The 23,503-nt window shown below is 35.2% G+C and overlaps 2 protein-coding genes across 2 annotated transcripts; one reads left to right on the top strand and one right to left on the bottom strand.

Moving 5' to 3' along the window:
• Window positions 1-14,978: 14,978 nt before the first annotated feature.
• Window positions 14,979-17,772, bottom strand: LOC128180766 (E3 ubiquitin-protein ligase TRIM71-like). Its single transcript, XM_052848919.1, has one exon. The coding sequence runs from the start codon at window positions 17,750-17,752 to the stop codon at window positions 16,034-16,036; it is 1,719 nt and encodes a 572-aa protein (XP_052704879.1). The 5' UTR covers window positions 17,753-17,772; the 3' UTR covers window positions 14,979-16,033.
• Window positions 17,773-21,242: 3,470 nt separating this feature from the next.
• Window positions 21,243-21,986, top strand: LOC128180779 (zinc finger protein 391-like). Its single transcript, XM_052848927.1, has one exon. It carries the CDS (start codon window positions 21,259-21,261, stop codon window positions 21,865-21,867), a length of 609 nt encoding a protein of 202 aa, XP_052704887.1. The 5' UTR covers window positions 21,243-21,258; the 3' UTR covers window positions 21,868-21,986.
• Window positions 21,987-23,503: the final 1,517 nt, after the last annotated feature.

Here is a 23,503-nt window from a genome sequence, read left to right as displayed (position 1 = left end):
ACCATCTATTCCGGTTTGTCTTATCAACATAACAGTAATATGTTTTACGGTGCGACCGTTGGGGCGAGCACAGCATGTGATCAAACAATGAATTATAATAAATTAACAAAATAAAATTAATAACGTGAAATTTGAATGCCAAAAAATAAAACATACCTATTTTTCAGTAAATTTTCATTATTCATAGTTTATAAGATTTGTTATAATTTATTTATTTATATGTAGAACAATAGTTTAATCTCAGATACAATGTTGTTAAATAATAAAGATTTTAATATATAAATATTCATTGCACTGCATCTCCTCTTTTAAAGTGATTGTGATTATGATTGATTGATTGATTTCCCCCTTTTTTTGCAGTAGACATTTTTTCTTAAACTTACATATAAAACTTGACTCATCATAGACCGCTCCCCCCATGCTAAATTTTTTTTCATTTTTGTTAATTTATACATAGAAAATCGACTTACCATGGATTTGCCCCTCCACTTAAAAAAAAATAATTAATGTTTAATTTTATTTTTAATTTACGCTTAAAAATATTTGCTTATCATGTTAAAAGAACATGGTGTTGTTCCCCCCCCCCCCCCCGCATGTAATTAATGGAAGTGAAAATAAAGAAACCATTGAACTGCTAAAGAGCTGAAGGATTAGAATTTTCATGATTTATTTTTCTTTTTGCTTGCAAAGATTTTTTGGATGAGGCTGCCATCCACCCATCCACCCCCTTTAAAAAAAGGCGCTGCTACGTATAACGTTACGTTTCAGGAAATTACCGTAATTATAGTGAATAAAATATTTGTGAGCATTCATCCAAATTAGTGCAATTTACAACTGTTTCCTGTATCTGAAGAAATGTCCTTATTCGTCAGCTGTTCTTTATCTTAGCCTTTGCAAGATTTTAAGAGGATTTTGGTCATTTCAGCAGATTTACAATAACTTCAATTAGAGTAATTTCCCCTTATCAGTGCTCATTGTGACGTCAAAGCTGACGTTGGTTAAGTGTCGTCTTACTCTTTAAAACTCCCCTGAGAAATAAAAGTATCCGAAGTATACTGTTTTATTTACTTAAAAAGCAATATGTTCTTAAAATTACACATCTTATAAGCTTTTCAAAGGTTTTACTTTGATTCTCGGGAGAACGTGATGTTGGAACGTGAGGTTGGAAACCATTGGTACTATGAATTGTGGGTCAAAATTTACTGACTCCGAAAAAATATATCGGATCAATGTGTAAACGTTTGTGACGTCACACGATTATTTTTGATTGAAAGTGTACTGAGGTGAACTTTAGAGGTAACATTGATTGTTATACCCCTGTAAAACAGTTACTATATAACTCTATACGAAAAAAAGTCCAGCATTTTGACTGTTGGACTGGAACTGTTAGATAGAACTGTTAAAATCGACTGTTAAAAAAGACTGTTGACCGGTGACGTCACATTCCGGGAAAACGTGTTATTGATTAGAAGGGGTATAACAAAACAGTTGTTGACTGTGTCTCGGGCAACAGTAGATCTGTCGGACCGGCTCGCAAACTGTTGCCCGCGGCCTTCGGCCTTGGGCAACAGTTTGCGAGCCGGTCCGACAGATCAACTGTTGCCCTCGACCCCAGTCAACAACTGTATACTGTATGTCGCTTACATCGTTATTGTTTTTACTGTCTAAATGTGTCTTGCTGATTCTCGTGAGAGTGTGAAGTGATAAAAATTGCCATGATTACAGGGAACTACTGGGACGATTAAAACGATGCATTACTGGTCTGATTTACTGACGCCAAAAAAATCCGTTGAATGAATGTGCAACTAGTCCGAATTTTCTATTCACACACGCCTTGCCGGTAGAGCTCGCTTCGCGCCGGCGCTGGGCGCCGGCAAGCTGCGCTCGCTAATATGTAAACGGTGTGACCGTTGGACCGAGCGCAGATTTAACACTGTTCAGTTTGATTTTTGTAGAACAAATTCAATTTATTTAAACGCACACAGTAGGATCCGCCTGGTTGCCTACTCAAATCATTAGCCAAAGTTTAACTAAACTTCGCGTGCTCAGTCTACATTATGACGTCATGTTTCAGACGTAAACCGTACACGTTTTGTCTTCGAAGAGAGTTACGTTTATCCGAACTTTTTTTTTATTTCTTCTTTCATTGTTTATCAATTTGATTCATATAAATGCCGCGGTAATAAAACTGAATACTTTATTCAGTATCTAAAAGATCAGTTCCTTGATGTTAATGTGTTTATTTTCCATCTGATAATTTGATAACTAAAGGCATACATAGAACTAGTCGTGTTTTTTTTATTTAAACACTATTGAAACTTATCTGGCGCCCTTTTTTATTTCTTTTAATTCAAATTGACTTCTATGGAAACACTGGAACTTATTTTAATCGAGTTCAGGGGTATTAAACATGGATAAGTACCAGTCAATCGATGATCGAACTAACTTTTGAAAAACAAAATGGCTGCCAATATGGCGGCGCCCAGGGCTGGAAGAAATTTTTTTTGGCCTTAGTATCCCCGATTCAACTTTCATTTTTCACTGATTTTCTTATATATACGTGTTACCATTAATCCTTGCTTCGCGAGGCGGGCTTCGCCCGCCTCTCGCTGCGCTCGGTATTAGTAAATCAGATATTCGCTGTAAATGACAAGTTCTGGAAAATTTGAAACAAAATTGATTTGAGACCGTACTTTTACCTTTGCAAACTACAAACTAACGTCAAATGGAGCATGTTCGTTGAAATCTAAAAGCGGAGGTTAGTGTCAGAGAAATCTCCGCGTAAATGTGGAAATTGTCAACAGATGCCAAGTACAGTATAATAGAAAATGTCTGCCGTCGTTATTTCAACATGGTAATTCCGACTTTAAAGAATGAAATTTAAACATCCCGATTACAATTATAACATTTATTCAGTTAGCGAAGAACTTGACTTGGAATAAAAAATTTAATCGAGGTCGTTTTTAACTTTGAATGATAGCAGATTAACAGCTTTCATTTACTTATGAAAATGCATATATTTATGCATACAATGATACATGTGTTTATTCTTTAGATTGACGTGTGAACTCAAACATTATCAATTTTGTTAAGTCGATTATTTGAGTAACAGAAAGGCATAAACCAGCGTTAATTATATTCAGAGCACTGTGTACATTCATTTGTATATGTAAACCAAACCGGAATAGATGGTGTGACGTCAAAATAATTATTTTTTTTGGTTTTTAATACAAAAGATTTCTACATCATGTCAGCCTCCAGTAAATACGATTTCTCCAACTTCAAACGTTCATTAAAGCTTGATAACGTATTTTATTTTCAAAACAGCATGACAACATGTGATAATTTACACCACTTTATTAAAAAAAATAAATTATGTTTTTGACTTTCCTTCCCCTTTAAGTAAAACGGATATTTATTTTTACAAAATAAATTAAAACCTTAAAAATGTACATTTTCAATATCAATGAACATTTTAAAAGTAAAAATTATGAGAAATTTTGAAAAAAAATCCATTATTAGAATGAAACAAAAATTCATTTGAATGTGACATTTTTCCATACAGATCTCCCCTTGGCCAAGGATTATCCCTTGACCCTCTACAGGTTCACTGCACACTGAGGGGTTCTTATACCATTGTACTTTTGTGCAGTCAATCTTCGAGTTATCTGCCCTTTAACGTATAGTAATTTAATATGCGGTCTTCAAGGTTAATGTTTAAAAAAATTATAGGACTATATGTGATATGGGTCTTTAATGGCCCTATAAAATGAACATTATCAATTTACAGTGGGTTAATCTTTGCTTCCTCTGTCAGATATACATTTGAAATATTTTCATAATTTTCATTTGGATTCATAAGCCAACAATTTTAAAAAAAAAACATGTAAAATTTTCTTTTCCAAAGTTATATTTGCATTTTAGCGTAAAACGGCTTGTTTTCAAACAGTTTTGTTTTACTGAAGACATTGAGCGATTGCTTGAACAATAGTATTATCATATACAATGTATAGTTCTTTGACAAAAAGAAACTTAATACATGACTGTGTATATATGTTACCATGGGAGGATTTGTATTTTTTTTATTTTTTTATTTTTTTTTTTTATTTTTTTTTTATTTTTTTTATTTTATTTTTTTTTGGGGGGGGGGGGGTTCAATACATGTAAATGCTTTCTGTTTCCAGAAGGGGGGGGGGGGGTCTGCGCGTACCAATGTAATTAAAATTAGTCTTGTAATTCCGCTCCTCTACGATACTCATACAAGTCTTATTTTTATTAGATTAGGCGCGTCCGTTTTTCAAATTGTACATGTAAAAGGAACTTGAATCTATTTTAAAATAAGTTATGGTATTCCCTTGATGTTTCTGCCACGTCTGTTATATACATGTATGTGTTTATAACGTTTTTAGTGCGTTGTCAGCCAGCGGACACAAACTATAGGACTGTCGTGTATTACAGGAGATACCTGCATGTAAGCGGGTATGACAATTCTGTTGTGTTTGCAAATATTCGAAGACTCTTTACATGACGTAATATTTACATTGAGTGCATAGTTCCCCTTACGATTGAATTGGAAATCTGCAACATTCCTTCATGGGTCTAAATTCTTATTTTAAGTTGAAAATAGACACTTATCATAGGCGTCGGAACCGGGGGGGGGGGGGCTAGCCCCCCACTTTTTTTGCAAAGTTAGACCTAACCATTAGGCACATAGCATCATAGAGGGTTCAGCCCCCCCCCCCCCCCCACTTTTTCTCGCAGCAAACATAATTGTGCCTTAAGGATCTTTACCTTGAAAAGATTGAAATATTGAGAAGTTGGAGTCATAGGTATACTAGACTAACCCCCCCCCCCCCCCAATGGATTAGGATTTTCATGATTTTTGGAATTAGTTTTTTTTTGTTTTTGCTTGACAAGATTTCTGAGGATTAGTCTACCCCCCACTTCCAATTTGCTTCCCGACGCCACTGCTAATTGATAATATGCATTGTCTTTTTTGTCATATTTTGTTGCTATCTAATGATTTATTTATTCAAATGTACCAAAACGGAAATAAAATACTAGCCCTTAAAAGAATAGCAAATCTAATTTGAAAGGCCCTTGTTTTACGTACATTTGCCCAGTCTCAGTTTCTAGAGCTATGGCGATAATGTTTTATCGAGTTCTATGAATTCGAATTAGACTATTAAAATGAGCATTGCTTTTATAACACACATATGATCGAATAACATTTCCGTTTATTTAAAATTGGGCTAAAGAAATAATTTGCTTGTGTAGATAAGTGATAGTTGGCCCATACGTTGAAAGTTACATGTATATTACAATATCTTGGTTTTATCAAACTAACAAATAAACACCTGTACGTGTTACTTTGATTAGCATCTAGAATTTATCAAAATTAATAACTTTAAATTGATTGTACAATCTCAATCTCTCTCTCTCTCTCTCTCTCTCTCTCTCTCTCTCTCTCTCTCTCTCTCTCTTCGGTACTTTCAAATGGAAACCATAATACGCATTTGATGTTTTGACAATGTGCCGTTATAAATACTTAAACTCGGACAATGGCTTTAATGACTGTCAAGTGGGAACTGAAAATTTCAGAATGTTGGCTAAGTGGGAATAAACCACCACAGCCAGCTAACTGTTGTTTTAAGAATCTAAGGATTAAAGATTTTGGAATATTGTTTACAAAATAATAGCGGTATGTGTAATCATGTGCATGTATTTCTAAAAGTATTGAACAGAATTAAAAAAAACTATATTTATAAATTAACATAATATCTATTTCCAAAGTGATATTGTTCATAAAATAGTGGGGGTGGGTTAATTAAGTTCACTTAATAAATTACGGTATATCACATGTGCACAATAATCATAGTGCTTATAGTTGTTGTAAGACAATTGTTATTGCATTACATTTATGAGTCAACTTTATCAGATAGAACATACAACACTATACACGTATAAATAGTGCCTGTTTGGGAGGGTAACAGTTGAAAATGACACCCCTCAATAACCATTGTTGACAATGGGTTTTAGGCGTTTCAATGTCAACTGTTACTCTCCCAAACAGGCACTATTCATTTTATTATACTGAATGTCTTGATTAAAAATTTGAATTTTACGGCGAACCCTGCGTGCTTAATTTACGCGCATGTAACAATTCGTTAAGTTACCCCTTGCGAAGTAAGTTGCTGAGGGTAACAGAACGGGTTATTAACTTCGTCTAAAGCAATCACATTCAGTATTTTAAAAAAAATGAAATTATAATAATTAAATAAAGATCGCCTCTACCAACCCCGCACGACGAGCTAAAATTCCTACTGTTATTGACATCTACATCTATAAAACATTCACATTTTGGGCAATTCAGCAACATATGAGAATCATTTGATGGCACAAGGTAAAAGCTTGACTATGTATGATCGTATAAATTAAGAAACGTCAACCAAATTATTGTTAATGTACATGTACATCAGTACGTGAGATAAACGAAAGAGGCTCAGGAGCCGAATCTTCTTGAAATGAAGTTTGGGTCTGACATCATCATCATGACTATTTCGTTTAAAGTTTCAATCGATCGATAAACGGGACGTGTAGTCCTGTCTGTTTTTACAGAGCTATGAATTACAATCAATTTCCGTAAGAAATATAGAGAATCATACGTGGTGGATGTAAAAATATATTGGAATATAGTTTTGTTTTAACACAGTGGCGTCAGAAGAAAATTGAAAGGGGGGGGGGGGGGGGTGACTAATCATCAGAAATCTTGACAAGCCAAAAAAAAGGGCTGATTCCCTAAATCATAAAATTCCTAATCAGTGGTGGTGGTGGTGGTTGGGGGGGGTGGCGTACTATACCTATTACTCCAAAAAAAAAATCTTATACACCTACCAAGGCGGGGGAGGGGGGGGGGGGTTCAATATCACTCCTAGTATTTTCTTATTTTCATTTCAATTCGGAAATGTCGGGGCTGACCCAATCTTGATGCTATGTGCCTTGCGGTTAGGTTTAACTTTGCAAAAAAAAGGCCCCCCCCCCCGGTTCCGTCGCCTATGTAACACATAATAGTAAATAAAAACATGTATGTGCATGGTGACTTAACTTGAAATACTTTTTTGAAGAAAAAACACACTTTTATTTCAAACCTGCTGGTGAATAAGAACATTGATAACACACACTTTCATAAGGTAACTATTTGTATTTTTTTTTTTAGCACAGTTTGGGTTCTAATAAACTTGGCTTTTTAATGCTGTGGGTTTTTTTTCAAATGGCATTAATGCGTTGCATTTCAAGTTTTTTAATTTGGGGTTTTTCTTGGAATTTTAGCAACTTAATAATTATATACATTGTACATGTAGTTATATAATCAAAATGCGTTGATATTACTTTTATCAATACAATTCATTTTTTCATTCGGGTCTGCAAATTTAACCTCAAAGAATATTGGGTAATAAGATGGCACAACTGCCCATTTCGTTAAATCGTAAAATACAATTTTAAATTTAAACTTTTCTATAATAAAATATATGTTATATGTTATAATACAAGTTTACAAAAGGGTAATTTCTAACTATAACTATATTCAATTTGAAATATTTGTTTTGGTTATTAAGTTTTGGTGGTATTGAACCCACAACCTAAAAGATAAGTTCTATAACGCTCTAACAACTGAGCCATTTCATTCAAAACAAAGTGCGTTGTTTAAATGCTGTATAAGACGTAAGCCACAAATTTACGGACTTGTTTTAATTTTCTAAAATGTTCAATTGTATGGTTACAAAACGACATTTTAAAAGAATAGTGGGTCATCTCTCCACATTTTTTTGATTAAAATCGGTTGAAATTCCATTAAATCTCATTTAGACTGTGACAAAAATATGGAGCTTAGACCCACTTTATAAAAGAAAAGGCATTGAAGTTATAAAAATGACACTGTTTGGAGGTTTTGACACGCATACGCCAATTTAAAGCAACCTATTGCAAGTATTTCAAATATTTAAGGGTTACAAACCGATGTTACGTTAAATATACATTGTTTTTAATTTTTTTTTTAAGAAATGAAGATAATAATTTTTCTATTGATCGACGTATCAAAGAAAAAATTGACCGGAAAACTTCATCAATGCGCGTAGCGCATTGATGAAAAAGTTTTCCGGTCAATTTTTTCTTTGATACGTCGATCAATAGAAAAATTATTATCTTCATTTCTTATCATTTAATAAAACATTTTCAAATAAAAAGATGTGAAGTGTCATTGATGAAAAATGTAAATAATGTAAATGAAGCGGCGCGTATGAATACAAAACAACAACAGCAACAATATTCAAAATGGATGCGCCTTCAGCTGATGCAGAGCTATTGAGCTGAATTAAAGGATTAAACACAAATAGTGAGTTAAAATCTGAACCGGCTGAATTGAAAACGAAAGGAAAATACATGCGATAGCTTGTGATATTATTCACTGTGCAGAAAAACTCGTAATAAAACTAGTTTTCATGTGAGATCGCTGGAATATGCAACTGGACATAACCATCCAAGAAAAGGCGATCGTGGATGAAAATAGCTGATATGTCGACAGAGAATAGTATGTATAAGCGACTTTTGTAAACGTTGTGGTAACTAGATAGCCAGTGATGTACTTAAATGGTATTTCTGCCGCTTGCAATGCGCCGAAGGAGTTGATGCATTACTCATAGCTTTTCTTTACGACGCTTATTCTGATGACAGATGGTGTATGTGTGTAAATTCAAAAATCATCGTTACAAAATTTGAACAGAAGTGTTACCGTGAAAGTTTAAAGGCCTATATGTTCGTTATAATATTCCTGGAAAAGGAACAGCCAGCCTCGCTGTAAATGTTGATCGATCTCAAGCAGACGAAATCGTGAGAAGACGCTTAATTCTCTATTTCGTGAATCAAATAATGTGTTTTGTTTATTTTTGAAGGTTAAACTTTCATGTTTTTATATTCACAAGGTTGCATTTTGTTTGCTGACAATAAAACAGACACAACTTTACATTTTGTTGACAGTGTTTATCTTGGAAATTCCCGTTCTATAAATAGTGTTAGATCAGAACAGTTGAGAAAAGTAGATCCGGCAAAAATTTTATTGATGCAGGTATCAAAGAAATTTTTCGACCAATCAGAAGCGCCGATATCTCATCAAATGAATAAATATTAAATGATTAAAGTATCAGACTAAATGATATTTCAATTTTGCTGTATCTACAAGTAATTATTCCTCATATGGGCATTTTACACGCCTTATTCAGACATCTTCTTTAACTTATGATACACAACATGCGAGCACCTGCCGTTATAAAATTTTCTCCTAATACCCCCCCCCCCCCCCCCCAGTATCTAACAAAGAACAAGTGTATGATTAGAATTGGGGTATTTATTAGGAGAAAACTTTTATGACGTCAGGTGGCTGTGTTAAACATATCTTTAGTGAATGTGTACTGTAAACACTTTTACCTTGTTCAGAGTGTGTAATAGAGACATTCTTTTCGAATAATTTGAGTGGCTCTGAAAAGAGCCGTTTCTTATTTATGGCAAATGTTGATAGGACGGTAGTTGTGAAATCATTGGACCATGACATGTCCTTCTTCCTCCTCTTCTTCTGAGTCACGCCTTACTTGTTGCATCTCCTGAGCTTTGATCATGGCGTATTCGTAGTAAACGTTGCGTAGACCCTCGATTGCCGCCAGGCGCAGACGTAGAGAGTACCGGAAAGAACGTCGACCGGAGGCATTTCTGCTGGCGGAGGAAAGTTTCTCGTTGAGCATCACAATCTGGAGGCAGGCTTTCTTAAAGTAAATCTCGGAGCGGTCCAATCTCTTGGTTAACTGCATCACGATGGCGGAAGACATTCTGCTATTGTTGTCAACTCTTTGGGGAATAATATGGATTTTTGTGTCGATACAGTTTTTATAAGGATTTTGTCGGGGTTCCTGTGATAAGGCTTCTCCCAACGAGCGGTTTGAAGTACCGCGACAAATGGCGCCGGTGTCGGCATTGCGCGCCTTATCAAAGGCGCTATTTTATCTGTGAAACGCTTTTAAAAAATTTTAAGCAATGTCACATTCTTGGGATACAGAACTTAATGTATATTCAAGATATGGCCGAGAAAGTTATTTCAAAGTGAAACCATATAAAATATTATTTTTAAGAACAAGAATTAAAACAAGGATGAAGATATGGTCTAAAAAATTGAAACCATCGAATTAATTGAAAATTTGCAATTTATTTCTGTAAAAATTGTCAAGTGTTATAAAAGAACCAATTTTCATAAATGGATTCTTTTTGTTTATAAGACTATAAATTATACTTTTCATATTACATGTGATTTACAAAAGTAGTTCCATTGATTTCTATACATGTATGTTTTTAGTTTGGAAATTTATTTCATACGTATTTTTAAAACAACTTTTGTTTACAGTCATGCAACAAGAAAGTTAATTCTATTGTTTTAAGAACTTATTTTTCATTATATTTTTTATATTTCCATAGAAAATCGGTAACAAACCTAAAAAGTCCAAATAACTGTAATCGTTTTTCATAAGAAATAGAGGAGAAAATTCTAGTGAATTTTATTATATATAAATTAAACCCAATTTTTTTTTAAGCGAAACTGCTTAGGTTTATGTATTTTTTCATTTTCTATATGTTAACTCAGTAAAATAAACACCGTATATTGAAGGGGAGTACTTTACTTTGATAAAATATCGATAGTTTTTTTGTTGTTATACTTAGTAATTCTAATACAAATGTAGTTACATTCAATTACGGTCTTCATATATTCCACGGGAGAAACTTTTTTTTGGGAGGGGGGGGGGGCCAGTTTTTTTTTCCAATAACATCTTGTCTTCGGCACATCTTATTTCTAAGTCTTTCCCGTTCTGTAACGTTTACGCTAAACGCGTATATCTTGCTTTATATTTCATATTTTGGAAAGAAAGATAAATGATGGGGACCTTAAAAAATCCTCCTGTAATCAATTATTTCAATGATGTACTAGTAAATGAACTGTATATCGTTAACAACCCCCCCCCCCCCCCCGTTGTCAACAAAGGCGGTAAATCACATTCATTACTTTTTTTAAAAAGGGGTTTTCAACGGACTTGATTTCTTTTTTCAAAATGCTTTGCCACAGAGGTTCTGTTTTGTTTTCATCTAACCCAGTTACAACCGAGTTAATCACCTGGGCAGAACACCCCAACCCTCCTGTGTGTGACATTGATGTTCAGGACTTTTGTTTGTTTTTTAATCACCCCAAAATAAATATTTCCTTTGTACCTTACAAATTACCAAAAAAACAAACTACGTCTAAAATCACTTTAAATAGGCATGCGCGGATCTAGATGAGAGTCAACCCCCCCCACCCTGAAAAATTCAACCTTATTAAATTCACAAAGTAAAATAAACTAAATAGACTAAACCAGGTCTAGGATCCTTCTCCAAACAAAGACCACCCCCTCCCCCACTTCCCCCGCCCTGGGAAATTGTAGTAGATACTTGAATACTTAAATAGTTTAAGCACTTTTTACTTAAATGAATATGTTCATACATTGTAATATTCTCCTGAGCGTAGCCTAGTAGTTCCATTCTAAAAATGTATGTATTATTTCAAAAAATCCTAGGGGTACTAAATGGTCGAATTTGGTTCCTTTTATGGCATGGATGGAAAGGAGAAGGTTTGGAAAAAAAATGCAGGCAGGAAATTTTTTAGAAAAAGTATCTTTACATGCGCAATAGAAAGGGTGTAAAGAGGCCAATGTTTACACAAATTCCAAAGTGAAAGTGAATTTTTCATGGTAGGGGTTATTTTAGTGGCCATATCTCAGTCCCCTCTCGATTGATTTTCCTGTAGTTTGGATATGTTGTTGGACTAGTGTCATTTTATAGGTATGCTGTATTTGAACTCATTTGAGCCGGTGGAATTTTTTATATGATTTATTTTTGTATAAAGGAATAAGAGGGAAAAATAATTGTGGTCTGTGTCCTCTTAGTATGCAAAGCTAAGATGATATGCATTTGTTTCTACTTCCTTGAAGGGGTTGTAATGGTCGAATGTGAAGATACACACAGCACTCTTGAGTCCCGTTCTTGTTGGAAGCCTCTGCCTTTCCATGCAGGTCAGCGATCCAGTGCAGCCTCTGCTCCTGATGACTCCAAAAGACATTTCAGCTGTTTTGCGAAATTCAAGTCTGTGGGAATCTTTCTGTCAGTTTGCTCTACAGTATGTAAGAAGGGTTCACTTAGTATAGGTTGTTTAAATGATGAAGTTGCCTCCCTTTGACTAGATGAACATTTAGTAGAATTTTTAATAATGTCGGATGTAATTTTTAAATTTTACATACATACTGACTTTAAGCTATTCCAGTTATGTAGGTGCATGGATTTTAATAAATGTTTCATAAGCCCAGATTACACGTAGTGAATTAAATGTAGTTATTGATAAATAGTCTCAATTTTGCAAAAGTTGGGCATAAATTAATTTTTTTATTAATGTCAGTTTACAAAATGTTTTTTTTTCACTTTTAGGTGCCCCCTACCAAGAAGATAATGGTGCCCCCAGTCGCTAGACTGTTTCTTCCTCTCTGATGCTGACGGTGGGTTGTTGACCAGTTCCGTCATTTCAGGAAACAAGATTTTGTATGCACAAGGTATAATTCACAAAGCTTGCTTTAATGCAGCCTTATTGTGCGGCAGAGTATTTGGTTTAAAGCCATAGGAATGCCCTTTCTCAAATATTTGCATGATTCAAATAGAGTGTAAAAATTATCTCCCAATTATATCAACTGCAGGGGTTAAAAGAAATGGAATAAATTATTTGTTTATTATAATCATCATCTTTCCATATTCAAATTAATTCATTAGAATATATTCTTGCTAAATAAATGTACTCAATTGAGAATTATTTAATTTTGCATCTTAAATTGACATTTCATGATCAGTCATTTCAGCACCTTTACTTGAAATCAGGGTAGAATCCAGTTGTTTTTTTTTTGAAAGCTGAAGTGTCTTAAAAAACAAACAGTTTTTAGCTCACCGAGCTGAAAGCTCAAGTGAGCTATTCTGATCACATTTTGTCTGTCGTCCGTCTGTCTGTCCGTCTGTCTGTCTGTCCGTCTGTCTGTAAACTTTTCACATTTTCAACATCTTCTCAAGAACCACTGGGCCAATTTTAACCAAACTTGGCGCAAAGCATCCTTAGCCTAAGGGGATTCAAAGTTGTGAAAATTAAGGACCACGCTTTTTTGCAAAAGGAGATAATTAGGAATTTATGAAAATTTTCGAGAAATTTTCAAAAATCTTCTTCTCATGAACCATAAGACCAGGAAAGCTGAAACTTATTTGAAAGCATCCTCAGGTAGTGTAGATACAAATTTGTGAAAATCATGACCCCTGGGGGTAGGGTGGGGCCACAATGGGGGGGGGGGGTCGAAGTTTAACATAGGAATATATATAGAGTAAATCTTTAAAAATCTTCTTCTCTGAAACTAATCAGCCAGGAAAGCTAACACTTGTGTGGAAGCATCCTCAGGTAATGTAGATTCAAAGTTGTGAAAATCATGACCCCTGGGGGTAGGGTGGGACCACAATGGGGGGTTGAAGTTTAACATAGGAATATATAGAGTAAATCTTTAAAAATCTTCTTCTCAGAAACTAATCAGCCAGGAAAGCTGAAACTTATGTTGAAGCATTCTCAGGTAGTGTAGATTCAAAGTTGTGAAAATCAAGACCCCTGGGGGTAGGGTGGGGCCACAATGGGGGTTCGAAGTTTTACATAGGAATATCGAGTAAATCTTTAAAAATCTTCTTCTCAGAAACTAATTAGCCAGGAAAGCTGAAACTTGTGTGAAAGCATCCTCTGGTAATGTAGATTCAAAGATGTGAAAATCATGATCCCCGGGGATAGGGTGGGGCCACAATGGGGGGTCGAACTTTTACAAAGGAATATACATAGTAATTCTTTAAAAATCTTCTTCTCATGAACCATAAGATCAGGAAAGCTGAAACTTGTGTGGAAGCATCCTCAGGTAGTGTAGATACAATGTTGTGAAAATCATGACCCCCGGGGTAGGATGGGGCCACAATGGGGGGGGGGGGGGTCAAACTTTTACATAGGTCTGGAATATATAGAGTAAATCTTTAAAAATCTTCTTCTCAGAAACTAATCAGCCAGGAAAGCTGAAACTTGTGTGGAAGCATCTTCAGGTAGTGTAGATACAAATTTGTGAAAATCATGACCCCCGCGGGTAGGGTTGGCCACAATTGGGGGTTGAAATTAAACATAGGAATATATAGAGTAAATCTTTAAAAATCTTCTTCTCAGAAACTAATCAGCCAGATGATTCTTTATAATTGTTAAGACTTTGGCCCCAGGACAATTCTTTGGCTTTACAAGAAGGTTCAGAGTTTGATGTAGGTTTATATCCCATATATAAACTATTGTTAAGGATCTTTTTGAGAACTGCAATACTCAACATATGATATGACTATAAAATCATCCTGTTAGAAAAGGGACTATTGATTATAAACACAAGAATATCCAGGGGAAAAATGGATTTTATTTATACAGGATCTACATGTATTATTGTACAATGTCCAGATATTATGTATTAATTATGACTCCATTAAGCTGATTTTTATTATACATATTGTTCCTTAGGTGAGCGATGTGGCCCATGGGCCTCTTGTTTCATATTTCACACATATTTAACTTGTTACAGTCATCAAATAGCAGTCAAATCATCTCAGATATTGCTGTCAGCCCACACTCATAACTGCACTCGCTGAGAGAGAGAGTCTCATACCTCACTGCTCCACAATTAGGCGTTATTATTGCCACTTCAACGAAGATAAATTGGTACCAGTACTTAAATGTACAAACTTTGTACTTTTATTTTATGTAATATAATTCCCCTTCTCTTTTAAATAAAACTATAAGTTAGCATGACAATTGGACAATTACTGACCCTGCAGGCGCCACAGTTCTCACGCCATCATGTTGTTGATGTCAAATTTAAAAGGCTAGGTGCTGGTGATCAATACATTGATTTCTTTGTTTAAAGTTTTATTTAAAAACAAATTATCATCAATCATTCATAAGCAGTATCATGTATATCCATGTCAATATACTGATTGTCTAAATACATTTTTAAAATCTTCTAATCAGTTAAGAAAAATCTCCCGGATAAAAACACCAATGGACAGAATATTCCACACAAGGATTTTATTAAGTTAGAACAGAAGATACAAGATTAGCAGGAAATCAAACATCTACTCTAATTCTAAAGAGTTAAAGGTAAGTCACAACAATTGTCTCATTGGATATGAATTCTGATTGGGTTGATATACAGGTATCACTCCTCTATATAAGTAATGGGCCTCAGTCCCTTTGTGGCCTCACTCCATTGCTGGTAAAGAATTGAGTGCTGTCTGTCTGTTAACCCATTTTGTGTAATTAAAACAAGTCACACAGAGTTTGCTGATATAAACCACATGTAACAAATACAGTCCATTCATTCTAATGTAACAAACACAGATTATAGACACAGTAAAACAGTCACTTTATATATACATCTAATAGAAAAAGGAGTTTGTCTATATGTAATATACATGTACATAGAATCACTTGATATATACATGTGATACATAAACACAGTTTGTTTACATACAGTATATAAACAATGTCAGTTGTTTTGAGATGTAATATCGATATTAAAGAACAATTTGTTTACATACAAACATATGATATATAAACAAATAAAGATTGAAGAAATGGAATGATTGACTCATGACAACCTAACACAGATACAGTTGAACAGTCTGTTTACATCTTGTAGACACGGTCAGTGTATGTGTGATACATTAAATTATCCACACACAGCGTGTTTACATCTGATACACACCGTATGATGACATACAGTAATGTGTATAGTTTGTTTACATTATATCTACACACAGTATGTAATATATACTTATACGCTTTGTTTACATATAATTGGTAGAGTTAATTGATTTACATGTAATATTGGATTTTCTTCACTTTACCTGTGTCATACTCAGCCACAAAGAGGTTGTCTCTGGTGTCCACACACAAACCCCATGGAGCCTGTAAATCACAGTTGTCAATGTAGCGGAGGAACTGTCCGTCCTGATCCAGGATGTGGATACGGTGGTTGTACTGGTCTGCTGTCAGGATCCGACCCTGGCTGTCTGTTGTGATGCCGTATGGATAGAATGATTTCTCGGTAGTAGAGGGAGGATCAGTGTAGGTAAACCGGAGTTTCCCGGCCTGATTGACCACCACTAATGCACGGGCGTCACGGTCTGACATACAGATATCTAGGTTCCTGTTCTCACTGATGTATTTAGTGTTAAATAATCCACCAGTTGAATAGAGAAGTTGTCCTTTGTCATCGTATTGAATACTTTGTTTTTCTGTGGAGCCAGAGTAACGCACAATTTTTGTTTGTTTACGATCATCGTCATCACTGTCACTCTCATCACTATCATCTTTATCATCACTGACCATGACAACCAGGAGGTCACCAGAGGAGGTACTACAGACACCGTAAGGTATCCACCCCTGTAGTCCGATCACTGTCTGTATCTGTGTATTCTTCACTATGTTCACAGTTAATTCATCGTAATCAGTATAAACTAGATCCCCACTCCTTGTCACTGCTATGTCGTATGGATACTTCCCTGACTTGGTTTGGTTGGACTTCACTAGTTCCCCTTGGAGGTTGTAGAGGTTCATCATGCTGTCCTTACCACATGTCCATATCTCTGTATCATTCACACACATCACACCATATATTCCATACCTATACTCTGTGTCTATAGCTGTGATGACCCGGGGTACATCCATCAGTGACCGGTCTGGGGGAGAGGACTCGGCTCCCTGGGGCGGCATGCTGTAGTCTTGTTCCTGTGTTGTAAAAGATAATGCTGACAGAGAACCAAACTGTTCAATCAGCTGATCTGTGTGGATTTCCTGAGGCCTAAACTTTGGTAAGGACACTTTGAGTTTAGGAGGCAATCTTCTGAATTCAGCGTTCCTGGATTTGTACTCAGAGACAAGGCTGACATTTTTGGAGTTCAGTAACTTCTTCAGTTCAGCAATGGTCTGTGTGATTTCAGAAATGGCACGTGTGATTTCATCTTCCTGTTTATTTAGGATGGGCAGGTGTTTGGATTCCATTTCCTCCACGTTAGATTTCAGGTTTGTGATAGTGGTGTCTATTTCTCTGTGCCAGACTTCTCCTTGTTTGTCGATTGCTGTTGACAATTTCTGGGAGTTTTGACTCAGATCAGCTTTCTGCGCTTGGATGTTGGATGCAATCTCTTTGTATTTAAGATAAATGGATTTTTCTAATTCTTGCAAATCTTTTTGTAAAATTTCTGTTTTGTTTTCAAACCTTTGGAACATGTCGACTTGTTTATGTCCTAAATGTTTTCCAGATGATATACACTCTGCACAAATAGGAATGTCACATTGTTCACAGTGGAGTTCACATTGTTTGGTGGGGTGTTTCCTACATTTAGGATTGTTCAAAGTGGTTAGATCTTGTTTAAGTGACACCACTTCATGAACTTTAGAGGAATCAGAGAAATGTTCCTCCACACAGTCTTTACACAGATGTGTATGACAAACTTCACAGTACATTGGGGCCACAGATTCCTGACACAGGGTGCAGCGTACAACATCATGGGCGCTGTTCCACGGATCCATGTTTAGAGAACCTTTGTAACTATAGGGAATAAGTGAAATATAAAACTTACCTGACGTTACCCCATTGGTAAATTTCAGGTCTTCACGATCCAACATGGCGGGCGTCAGGTGTTTATTCTTTCTGGTCGGTTGCTACCTGTGCAAGATCACGTGAATGAATTTAATGCCAGGTAGTAATTTGTGCTTGTGTATGTGTTGGTTCAAAATCCAGGTCACCCATTGTTGGGAGGTTTAAATAGTTCTGACAATTTTATCATTATAAGGTACAGAGGTTTTATTTTTATTATGAGAAAAATATTTAACGTCTGGTGCCTGTGTGCTGAACATATTCAAATCAGCTTTAAAATGTAGGCTATTTTTAGTTTTAAAGAAATAGCATTTTGTTTTTTATGACTAGAATTCCCCTATTTCTCTATAAAAGCTGGTGTGGTGTAATGTTGCACACATTCCTTTGGGAATGAAGAGTGGGTTCAAATCCCATCATCAGCATACAAATGTAGAGACTGATACAAATGCATGTTAAATGTGTAATGGTTGAATAATTAATGTAGAAAAAAATACAGTTATTAAAGGTTGCATGGTCATGAATTTTTTAATCTACATGTAGCAGTACGATCATGCGTCCCAATTATCACTGTACAATTATTTGGGGGGGGGGGGGGGCTAGACTTATCAGAAATCTAGAAAACAGAAGTTATGTCTAACTTGCAACAAAAATGGAAAAAATTGATCAACATTATGCAAATTTGCATTACCCATATTAAAAAAAGCATTTATAAAATCATGATAATTTGATTACAGAAAACAGATTATTTTTTAAATTAAATACAGTTGCAATTTTGTCTAATTATCTGTTCCAGTAATACTAAAATTAATTTTCAATAATGCCAGAATTGATGATTTTACTTTAGGTATGGTAGAGCGCAGAAATTTAGATTCTGAAACACAGTAATTATAAAGAAATTAAAACAACGGTAAGACTTCAGCAAGACTTTCATTAGAAATTGTTATGTCAGCGATATGTCATGTGGGCCTCTGGTTTCCGGAACTTTTGAATCCACTCGGTAGGATTTTATTCTACAAAATCCAAAGATGGCGACTTACATTGAAAACATGCGAAAACATTTTCAGCAAAACAAGAGAATACGAGAGCACACGGCGCACGACTCCAAAGTTCACTCCGTGGCGTGGAGCTGTGACGGACGGCGCCTGGCCTCGGGGTCCTTTGACAAAACTGTCAGCGTTTTCCAGCTAGACAATGACAGAGACCGAATGGTAGGCTGCTGGAGTGTTGCACTGTAAAACAGAAATTTATAGGTGTCAAAACATGGCTGAGACAAACTAATTCTCGAATTCCCCTTTAAATTTGGGGCGTTTCCGCACGCGAAAGAAGTTGATTTTTTTTTATCATATGAAAAACAGTGTGTAAGATGTCTATCCCAGTTTTTTGCTGCGTGTTGTTTCCCGGGGGGGGGGGGGGGGGGGAGGGAAGGTGGGGATGAAAAGGCCCGGGCTTGATTTTCAAGTACATGTGTAACTTCGAAGTAAACAAAGTCTCACGCCTTGCTGGATGCACGTGTGTATTTTGCTAGAAAATTGTAAATGAAGTGTTGTTTAAAAAGATGTCGAGAGGATTTTTTTCCAGAAGTTCGTTTTGAATGTTTAATCTGTATCTAAAGTTGTGCAGATGATTATGATTTATACAATTCGCCGTAAAAATTACAAATTGATCGTTCACTAATTGAAAAGTATCTTAAATTTCCTTGATCATAGCATAATTTGCAAAAAACTACATATGTTATGAGTTAAATTTGGCCTCCATAATTCACCATTTTTTTTTTGTGTTTCAGGTACAATAAAATGTTATGTTATGTTATATTTTAGAAGAGCTAATGTATAATCTATTTGTCACCTATTTATTTGATTTATTTGCACTCACTGGCAGTATATGATGTCAGAAATGACGCTATTTCTATAATTAAATCAAGATCAGTCAAAAATTGACATTTTTCTTATCTTTTTATGAATGGGGAATACATGTATAAAGCGCATGCTTGAACAAGGACATTTTTTTGCCACCTATTAGCCTTGTGTCCTTTACAAAAATTTAGATTATGGATAATCAAAATTTGTACATGACATTACCGACAATAAAATTAGCACCACCAATAAGGACCACTGTACAACTCGATCGACACTCGGCTGTACTATAACCCGATCAACACTCGGGTGGTAGCCCTCAATTTGGTAAAAGTAACCGGGGAAAGTCCAATCAGCGTTTCAACATTTATTAAGGACCTGACAGTAATTTTGATACAGATCGGTGATATCGGGACGGCTGTCCGATTCCGACTATTGTACAAAAGAATTTCAACAGTATATAAAACAAAAATTATGTAACATGTGTAAAACGATAAATGAATAATAGCTCAGACTATGACACCTGAGTTAATCCATAAGTAAATTACCTAGCCAATTAATTCCCTTTGAAGTATATAATGCCTGTAAATGCTTTTAGCAAAATAAAGATGACAGGTGAGGAAATTCAATTATCTAAAACTCTAAGACATTTGACGTTTTTACTATCATGAATTTAGATAAACGAGTAAATGAGATTAACCATCATTTGAACCTAACAAAAGCTTTTTCCGAACAATATAGCCATATTCAAACCCTGAGAAAGTATTTTGATTAAAATCGCGCTAAAATTTATAAGAAAAACAAAATAAACAGAAGTAAAATCTTCGACACGATAACCTGTCCTTTACAAAAATTTAGATTATGGATAATCAAAATTTGTACATGACACTTGGCTAGATTCATCTCTGATTTAAATATTTTGTTTGTTCAAGCATGCGCTCTATGTTTCCGGAAAGAAAAACTACTTGAAAACAAGCTGTTTTATGCTGAAAATGCAAACAATGGTGGGGAAAGGTTGTCTTTATGATTTTATATTTCTAAATTGTGGGCAGTTGAATCAAAATGAACATTATGTAAAAACATCACATATATATCTGTACAAAGAAAACAAAGAATTTCAATAAAATGATGATGTTCATTTCAGGGGGCCATTTTAGGTCCTTATCATATATAGTCCTTTATATGATATTAGATTTTATTGAATTGTAATAATTTAATTCATTACATCTTACCTTCAAAATACCATGACAGAATTTATTTAAAAATTAATGGAAGACCAAATGTAACATTTTATAACTTATGAGCTTATGATATAAGAAGTCAAAATCAGGACAAATCCTATATGTGAATACATGAAAATATCATATCCACAAAATGGTTTTTGAATTACAAGTACTGAAAAGATATAATAATAATAATGATAATATAAATCATCTGCTTCATTAACAGAAGTCTGGAACGTCATGAATGAAACTACCTATAATTGTCATCACATAGCAACCATTCAGACAGCCTGTACCAAGCTTCAATAACTTCCAAGTTCCCTGCATGATGACATCACCGTCGACAACTTGGCTTCTGATTTCATGGATGAGGAGTTTGACAGTGGATACTACAGCTTCAGTGACAATGCCTCCATCAATTCCAGTGGCTCCATTTCTCCTTACTCTAGTGCCATGGACCAACTGCAACAGAAGTTTCTTGAGGATTCCAGCCTGAAAAATGAGTGTTCTAACTTTGATGATCTGTGTGTGTACGAGTCCATCATGGATAGTTGTTCAAAACCCTGTGATGTTTTAGAGGCCAGGAACGTGTCGTCTGCTGTCATTGTGTCATCTGCCGTCAAGTTTAAGCACTCCAAACACCAGTGTCCTGTGTGCGGGAAGACCTACAGAGGAAACACCAACTTGAACTATCACATGGCTACCCACACCGGCATCCGGCCTCACAAGTGTTCCATCTGCGGCAAGGCCTTTACCCAGAAGTCCACTCTGCGCACACACTTCCGGATTCACACAGGCGAGAAACCGAAAAAGTGCCGGACCTGCACCCGTGCATTTGCGGACTACTCCACCTGCATGGAGCATGAACGGACCCACAGTGGGGAGAAGCCATACGCATGCCCAGAGTGTGGAAAGTGTTTCGCCCAATCCGGAAATATGCTCCGACATCGGCAGACACACAGGAAAAACTGAAATTCCACAAAAAGTGCTTATACATTACAGAATACATTCAAGAAAGTGCCAATATTTACATTCTGAATCCCTTGTGTTGTTTTTTAGAGAGTTTGTTATTACTGCATGAAATCAATCAGTATTATTCATTTTTCAATGTATATGTATTGCATTATGTTTTATGTATTTTAACATGTGGAATGTTCATGTAAATGTATATAGTACATTGTACTTGTAATTGTGTTTGACTGTTATGTATTTTGTAAAAAAAAAAAAACAACAAAAACGTCATTTCAAGATTTTTAAATGGCTATTTATTTTTTCAAAAGAAATTGAGACCTAAATATGTACATTTTCAATACCAATGAACATTTTAAAAGTAAAAATTATGAGAAATTTAAAAAAAAAAGTCCATTATTAGAATGAAACAAAAATTCATTTGAATGTGACATTTTCCCATACAGATATACCCTCAGCCAAGAATTATCCCTAGACCCTCTACAGGTTCACTGCACACTGAGGGGTTCTTATACCATTGTACTTTTGTGCAGTCAATCTTCGAGTTATCCGCCCTTTAATGTATAGTAAAATATTATGCGGTCTTCTAAGTTGATCTTTAAAAAAAATTTAAAGAACTATTAGTGATAAGAGCCTTTAATGGCATTAGAAAATGAACATCATCAATTAACAATATGTTAATCTTGCTTTCTTTGTCAGATAAACATGTGAAATGTTTTCATGATTTTCATTTTGATTTATAGGCCAACAATTTTGAAAAATGAGGTGAAAAATGTTGTTTTCCCACCAATTTTTCAATTTAGCGTAAAACCGCTTGATTCGGGAGGGGGAGGGGAGGGGGAGGGGGTGTCGATCTTTCAATATATGTAAATGTTTCTGTTTCCAGATGGGGGGGGGGGGTGCGTATGTTTTTCAAAATGTACATGTAAAAGTCACTTGAATCTACTTTAAAATCAATTATGGTACTACTCTGGTGTTTCTACCACGTCTGTTATGTGTTTTTAGCGTATTTAGTGCGTTGGCAGCCAGCAGACCCAAACTATAGGACTGTCTTGTATTACAGCAGATACCTGCATGTAAGCGGGTATGACAATTCTGTTGAGTTTTGAAATATTCTAAGACTTTTAACATGACGTAATATTTACATTGAGTGTATAGTTTCCCTTCCGATTGAATTGAAAATCTGCAACGTTCAATATTTCTTGTGAATACACATAGCCTATTCATGCGCCATGAGCACAAATTTAAACGTCATCACGTATTTTGAGAATATTTATTATTGTAATATTAATTGAAATATTCAAAATTACATGAACAATTTGACATGTACCAAAGGAAAATGATCGTTTGATAAAATCTAACGCGCATTATATTCAATTTGTCTGCACCGCTTGGTGTGTTATAGGACCGACAATATCCAAAAATTTAAGTGCATGCCGTTTTTTCAGACGTTACTTGCTCCTATATATTAACGGTCTTTTTGTGGGCTCCGTCTTTTCAGGTTAATGTCCTCTTCCTAATTTACAAATTATCTCACCAATAATTCCACTGAAATAGTTTTAAGTAAATACAATTTTGAAGCTGTTAAATATGATCCCGAGTATAAGTTTTAGGAATCCTCCCTCTCCAATTTTCATTT

This window comes from Crassostrea angulata, chromosome 4 (genome assembly GCF_025612915.1).
Source record: "Crassostrea angulata isolate pt1a10 chromosome 4, ASM2561291v2, whole genome shotgun sequence".
Taxonomy (NCBI): domain Eukaryota; kingdom Metazoa; phylum Mollusca; class Bivalvia; order Ostreida; family Ostreidae; genus Magallana; species Magallana angulata.
Note: the sequence above shows the minus strand (reverse complement) of the source record. Positions and strands in the feature narration are given on the sequence as shown.